The 7,229-nt window shown below is 47.8% G+C and overlaps 3 protein-coding genes across 3 annotated transcripts; all 3 read left to right on the top strand.

The window, feature by feature from the left end:
- Positions 1–378: 378 nt before the first annotated feature.
- On the top strand, positions 379–1,959 carry CDV56_104079 (putative C6 transcription factor; the record flags this gene model as incomplete). Its single annotated transcript, XM_026757698.1, has 4 exons — positions 379–711; positions 786–1,370; positions 1,445–1,536; positions 1,599–1,959. 4 exons carry the CDS (start codon positions 379–381, stop codon positions 1,957–1,959), a joined length of 1,371 nt encoding a protein of 456 aa, XP_026610589.1.
- An 864-nt stretch (positions 1,960–2,823) lies between these two features.
- Positions 2,824–4,176, top strand: CDV56_103857 (uncharacterized protein; the record flags this gene model as incomplete). Its single annotated transcript, XM_026757476.1, has 1 exon — positions 2,824–4,176. The coding sequence occupies one exon, from the start codon at positions 2,824–2,826 to the stop codon at positions 4,174–4,176; it is 1,353 nt and encodes a 450-aa protein (XP_026610588.1).
- Positions 4,177–4,740: 564 nt separating this feature from the next.
- Positions 4,741–6,217, top strand: CDV56_103650 (putative heat shock trehalose synthase; the record flags this gene model as incomplete). The annotated part of the gene is made up of 4 exons (XM_026757269.1): positions 4,741–4,827; positions 4,916–5,322; positions 5,373–5,648; positions 5,749–6,217. The coding sequence occupies 4 exons, from the start codon at positions 4,741–4,743 to the stop codon at positions 6,215–6,217; spliced, it is 1,239 nt and encodes a 412-aa protein (XP_026610587.1).
- Between the last annotated feature and the right edge of the window lie 1,012 nt (positions 6,218–7,229).

The raw sequence follows: 7,229 nt of genomic DNA, 5'->3' as shown, positions 1-7,229 counted from the left end.
GCTTGGCTCGTGCAGGATCATCCTCGTCGCATTCAGCCCGTCCAGATACTATCTCGCAGCCTGGTACTGCTGATTCTCCGTGGGACATTCTAAATGGCACCTGGACGACACTCCCAACTCACAATGACGGGGCGATCTTGAATTCGTGGAAGGCCTTTGCTATTGGTTGTCAAAGCACCATCCATGATCTCGTCCATGTCTATTTTGAGATTGTATATCCCATGTATTCTATTCTCCATATCCATAAACGCCAGACAAGCTGGGCTAATAGCTTTTTTCTTCCCGTCTGATAGATTTCCCTTGTTCCATCGGTCGTCATTCCTGATGCAGCTTGAGAACAGGGAGTACCTGAAGCATCAGGGGTTATTCGCGTCGACCATGGCAATGTGTGCCTTGGCCTCTGCGCGAGCTCGTGATGGGGCCCTGTATTCAAAGCGCTGGTGTCCCTCGCAACTGGCAAACCCGCCCTCTGAGGTCTTCTGCACAGCGGCAAAGGAATCTATTCCTCGAGACCTGGCGGCAGCTAGAGGTCTCGAATACCTGAGGACATGTGCCATTCTTAGCATTGCCGGCATCCAGAATGGACAAATCCAGGACATGCAACAGTATGCGGGCATCTACCATACGTTGACTGGAATGGAAGGGCTGCATGATGAGAAGCTCTGGCCCAAAGACTTGAGCCCCGTTGAGGTTGAGGTCCGGAGAAGACTGGTAGGCCAAGCATTTCCACCCATCTGACCATTTGCTTGCACAATACCTGCTCCAAAGTCTAACAGTCGTGCTAGTTCTGGTCCATGTATACGCTGGATGTATATTCATCCATTGTATGGGGCGGAGTCATCCGCTACCGAGAAGCCCAGTCTAATGTGCACTATCCGAGTGAGGTGAATGACGATTTTACCTCCGACAATGAATATCAGGTGGATCTCAATGATGTTTATGGTGGAAAGGGACAACCGAGTCAGTGGATGCGTGGCTGGAACTTCACCACCGACCTTTATCGAATACTCGAGCATGCCGTGGATTGCCAGCGATGGCGCTCGCCTCCAAACACTGACGGGAAGACCGAAGTCTGGTCGTTATTCCGCCCAGCCCAAATGACGGCATCCTCGGTCATGGACCACGTCCTTTCCATGTACTCTGCGCTGCCTGCGCAGTTTCGAGAAACCCCACCTGTCACCGGCCATCCGGCGCATGATATCGTGGGCTTCCAGTCAGCTAACATTCAAGCAACTCTCCAGCTTCTACGAATGGTTCTGTTCTCAAGCGAAGACCGAGGGGTGGATGGAAAATGCGACGTAGCAGGGCAAGTCCTAAGCGTCTTCTCCAAAGTACCAGTCGAATATTTGAAAGCTATCAGTTCTCCCTTGGTATGCTATTTTCCCTCTTACCCAGCTTTCTCTTCCGCCCCCTTAACGGACGATGCGCTGACTGATTCTCGAAGCTGCATCATCTGGGCGGGATTGGCTATATCCTTGGGTCGGTTATGGAAGGAAGTCTCTCTGAGAAATCTTATCGGCGAGTCCGCACACTCCTGTAGGTCATGCTCTGCAATTCCCCACAGGCATATCGATACGGCGAGACTCACTGTCGGATAGATTGGAAATGGCCCAGCTTTTGCATCGTTTGGAGTCAGGTTTTCGGCGTTCCACTGGTGCTAGCGAACGACTCAAAGCGCAGGTAGGTCGCATTGACGAGTACATGCGCATTCAAGCATCCTCCATCATATCCTCTGGTCCACAACGGAGGTCGTCGTTTCCTAACCCCGACCATATGCAAAGCCGTCTGGCCTCATCAGAGGATCAAGAAGACAGCATCGCATCCATACACGCACCCCTAAGCGGATTTGAGGACCCCATGACTCAGTTTCAGCTGCCGCCAGAACTACTGGATGACTGGCCCTGGTCATTTGATACGATTCTGCCGGAGGGAGTGTTCCCAATGCCATTTATTAAGTGAGACGGCCTGCAGGCGAGACCTTTCTCTGCGAGGATGTCACAGCAGATAACGCCGATAATAACCTCGGCTATAACGGAAGCGATTAGAGAATGCACCCTAGTTGTTTAGAACTTTACGAATTGTGAAATGAAGATTTGGAACACCAAGCATTCCGTCTTGCGAGGGATTGGGATCTATCAACCTGTATAAGGCTCGCTTCGGTCGTCTCGAAGCAGACTTCGTCCAAGCTGACGCCAGGAGCCCAACGGTCCCAAAGGGCACTAACTGGACTGGATCCTGCGTGTGGACCACCCACGCTAAGATGCCCGTTGGATGGCCAATGTTGCTGGGATCTACCCAAAGGGCGCCTGAAGTGGTTGGAACAGTGGCTATAACGACTCCAAAGGCCCATAGGTTTTCATGAGAGTGACATGGGCGACTCCTGCGTCACCAATATAATTGAGTTTGGAAACTCTTTGGAGACTGCCTGGACACTATGGCAGAGATCCTAGGTGATTATCAGAGATACACACAGTAACCCACTTTCTCAAACTTTGGCCTAGTATTGTAAGGGTAAAATTAAAAACATCAAGAAAAAAAAAACTTATACTGATAGGCTGCCAATCAGAAGATTCTGTACTTGTGTGGGCTGACTTTGAGAACAAAGACCAGTCTGGATTGAATATATTCTGGCGAACAAAAATGTGGCATATTATGGAAGACGTCATCTGTTGGATATTTACTTCTGATACTCTAACAACACTGTATGAAAAAGTATGGCACCACCTTATAACAACCTCAATGTTTCGAAACTTCGTCGCACCAAGAAGCTTCATTTCTTGCTGGAATCCTGTGCACCAACGTGAGAAGTTATCTATCTCTCAAATGGCCTCTGACCCAATTGCTGCTATCACTAACGCAGCAAAACCCCTTCCTCCCATCAGCAATCCGACATTTGCCCATCATTTCGATGACTTGGCTGAGTACAAGGTTGTACTACTGGGCGATGGTAGCCATGGCACCTCGGAGTTCTACAGTGCCAGGGCAGAGATCACAAAACGCCTTGTCAGGGAGCATGGGTTTTCAGTCATTGCTCTTGAAGCTGACTGGCCTGACGCTGAAGTCATCGACCGTTACGTCCGTCAGCGGCCAACCCTGGCTACCAAGATGGGCACGTTAGAGTCCCGTCCTCAACCGAATGCATTTCGACGCTTCCCGACTTGGATGTGGAGGAATCGAGAATTCCAAGACTTAGCGCATTGGATGCGCGACTACAATTCCTCACTTCCTTTTGAGAAACGTGCGGGTTTTTATGGTCTTGACCTGTACAGTATGGAGACCTCTATCTGTGCTGTGATCGACTACCTTGACCATGTCGATCCGCAACAAGCAAAGGAAGCCCGTAGACGCTACGGTTGCCTGCAACCATGGGTGGAAGAGCCATCAATGTACGGGATGTCTTTCCTGCGGGGTGGGACGAATTGCGAGAAGAGAGTCACGAAGATGCTACAAGATCTACTTGCGCATCGAGTGCAATACATCCAGCACTTTGCCGACGGTGAGGAGTTTCGAAGCAGCGAGCAAAATGCCTACCTGATCCGGGATGCGGAACAGTATTATAAAGTCATGCTGTTCAGTTCATCAAAGTCATGGTCCTTGAGAGATACGCATATGGTCAGTACCTTGAAGCGAGTCCTCCGCGACAAACCGCCTGGGACCAAGGCGATTGTTTGGGCTCACAATTCGCACTGCGGAGACGCCAGGTACACACATATGGGTCCCAGAAGTCAGGTTAATGTCGGACAGCTCGTGCGCGAAGATTTCGGTCGAGAAAATGTGGCTATCGTCGGATGTGACACACATACCGGTACAGTGGCCGCGGCAGATGAATGGGATGCCAACATGAGAATCATGAAGGTGAATCCCTCTCGAAGAGACAGCTGGGAGTATTTGGCACACTGTACGGGTATTTCCCGCTTTGTCCTGGACCTGAGACCAGAAGTGGCTTCTCCCCTCCTGCGATCAGTCCTCTCTACGGAGAGACAGCGACTGATGAGATTTATTGGAGTCATTTACCGCCCCGATACAGAAAGAGAGTCCCATTATTCTCGAACCGCCTTGGAGAATCAATTTGATAAATATGTTTGGTTTGAAACTACAGAGGCAGTCAAGGCTCTGGAGGCTGTTCAACCTTCGACTCCCTTGAACGAAGCCGAGACCTATCCATTCGGTTTATAAGGCATTGAACTATCTGAATGTGTTCCGCCCCCTTTTCCCTCTTGTTATGACATCAGTGTTATTGTTGTTTCATTCGAGCTTCATCTATTTAATAAATGATCACGAATTTCAAGTAGTAGACGGAGCACACTCTGTGTAATCATACCATACATATTCCATTCATTGAATGTAAAAATTGGTATTTGGTTTAATTGTATGGTTTAGACGCAAAGGTAGTCCTATGACCAAGTAGTGATTCTAAATGATCCAATTCGCCTGAATTGGCATGAAATGGCATGATTTGGTGGCAACCTAACCAGAAAGTATTATTGACTGGTGGGATGATTATAACTCTAGACGGCTTCTACCAATGAGTCACTGGTGTGCAATGTCATAAGATCTAGAAGTTCTGATTACAGCATGTAGTCACAAAAACTCACAACTTACAGTGGGGATTTTAAGGTCAAATTTGTATGAGTTGTATCGGCATTTAAAAGGAGAGATTCATATCTAGGGAGATTCTGATATACTCTCTCTGGGATAAAGCCAAATTCTTTCATTGACAAGGGTGATAAGGGAGTAACAATGGTCGATCTCAGGACGCCAAAGAACCAGAACATTCCTGTCCGCCCCTTACCTGCGGAAATTTCCTGGTCGGGGCAAACTCCAAATGTAAGTAGACGAGACTGCCTCAATCTATGCCTTCATGTCATTCTTCTGCTTTAATCTGGTTCAATGCGACTCTAACAGATGTACCAAGACTATCTGGGCAGGATTTTCGGAACTTATCGAAGAAGGCTCTAAAACTCGAATTGCGATCGTGATTCGCAATTCGACATACTTGCTGGACTGTGTCATTCATGAATGGGAAGAGCGTGCTTCTCGAGATCCGGCTGAGATCAGCCATGAGATCATCTCGCAGCTCCAGAACTACAGCGCCAAGTATATGGAGAAGTTCATCGGTGCTGGCTTGCCAGAGTCCCTTGTCCTGAAATGCCCGGGTCTTTGCTCTCAGCTCTGGTTCAGGCTTGATATTGTGCCGTTAGTGCTGAGACATGAAGCTCGCGCGAGGAATGCGAATGACCGGGGTGAGCTGGCCACCTTCTGGGGCTGGGAAAGAAAAGCACTAGATGAGCAGGCGGATTCCATGGCGCGAAAATGCATACGGTATCTAGTTGAGTTGGAGGACCAGATGATCTGTTGCTAACGGCTTCTAGATCTTTTGGGATTGGACATGTGACTCACCCCCAGATCAGTCATGACAGTCTTGTGGAGGTTGATAGTCATTTCATGGCATGTCTTGCAGATAAGCAAGACTACGAACAGACTGTCAAACCTAGGTCATGGGCTATTGCTCAGCAATATGCCGGAGACCTCAGAGAAAGGCAAGTCAAAGTTGCATTCTTCAGCCTGACTTGTCAGGGCAAACCCGATGTACATACGAGGCATGCCTTGGTGAGGTTTGCTCATTGTATGGGGGTTGATTTCAGGTGGTGAGTACAACTTTCTTTTTTTTTTCTTCCAAAGTCTGGGCTTCGATCTCAAGTAGTGTTGTTGAGCAAGAAGCTTATTGACAGATTGCCTACCTAACAGGTATGTTGCGAAGCCACGTCCAGGGGTACTCAATATTATTCAAAAGATGAGGGACATCCTGGAGGGGTTGAATGACTCCCTCAAGTATCTTTCAGTTGATGACGAGTTGGAGATTTTAGAGTGGGTATATGAGAATGGCAGACGATATTGGCTGCGCCACAATGGGCCCCTTCTGCCCAGGTCAAAGGGAGGTGTAGATGTGGTGGTCATTGATAGTGCACCTCTACTCACCCTGGCGCTTTTGTCTAAGCAACAGGACCCCCAGCGACCAGTTCTATACGAAAACCGTTTAATGCTTCAGAATAGCATCGTTGAGGATCCTAATAGTCCGTCGGCTAGGGCCTGGGACTTCATTCAGACGAGGTTAGAACATGTGGATCTAGTGGTTTCTCCAGTACCAAACCCATTGGCACCGCACATATTACCCAGAAAGCACATTGGATTTATTCCAGTTTGTGTTGACCAGTGAGGCGCCCTCCTATAGTATCTAAAATGCACAAGCTGATAATCAGTAGAATTGACGGCTTGAACAAGCATATGAATCAGACAGACATCACCTTCTATGGTCGACAATTCAACTCCCTGTGCAGAACACTCAACGCGCCAATCATACAATATCCAGAGGGTAATAGGTTCCCCATTCCCTGTTGCAATATGTCAATGCTCAGCTAATGTTGTTATTTAACCATTAGAGCAATACATTCTACATCTTGCACAATTCAGACCCAATGATGAGACTATGACTATTCTGCAAGCATATCAAATATTTTGCCGCCAATGGATGGAGGCAAGCCCAACAGCCTCCATTCCAAAGTTACTTATATGCCGTCATGGCCCTCCTAAAAGCCGTGAGAGCTTGCTTCTCTACCAAGAAGTCATGTGGCACATCAACACCAAGATGCACGACATTTCTCACCTGATCTGTGTCATAGAAATTGGTGGCCCTGATCAATTGTGGAATGTACTTCTTTCAAATGCTAAAGTCATCATACAACTATCCATCCCTGAGGGAATTCCTGAGTTGCTCCTGAGCACCACTCAGAAACAGAAGCCTTTGATCACAGTTAAGGATGCAAGTTTCTATTCATTCTTAGAGATCAACCCTAACACATGGCTGGTTGACAAAGATGACTGCAACTCTATCTCACATCTCTTTCATCAGCTTAATGACCCTAAGATCTCCCAGCAGATCACTTCGCACTCACGCGATAACTTCCCTGACAAATTTACTACTGTGGGGAATGCTGTTACCTGGTTTTATTTAGCATCCAAACTATCAAAATGTGAAAGTATTGAGCCAGATGGCGGAGACATTCATCAGTTGGCTCATTTGGCAGCAGGTCTGTGAATAACCAGCGACTTTGCTTATTTAGGGGTTGGGAATAGTATGCCTCTGGGCTACTATGATCCTGCAGGGAGTGATTAAGATTCAGTGATCAGAATAATGTGTTTTAAGGTTTAATATTCTGGTCTCTTGAGGC

Source organism: Aspergillus thermomutatus (assembly GCF_002237265.1).
Source record: "Aspergillus thermomutatus strain HMR AF 39 chromosome Unknown NODE_298, whole genome shotgun sequence".
Taxonomy (NCBI): Eukaryota; Fungi; Ascomycota; class Eurotiomycetes; order Eurotiales; family Aspergillaceae; genus Aspergillus; species Aspergillus thermomutatus.
This window is presented reverse-complemented; position numbering and strand designations above follow the sequence as displayed.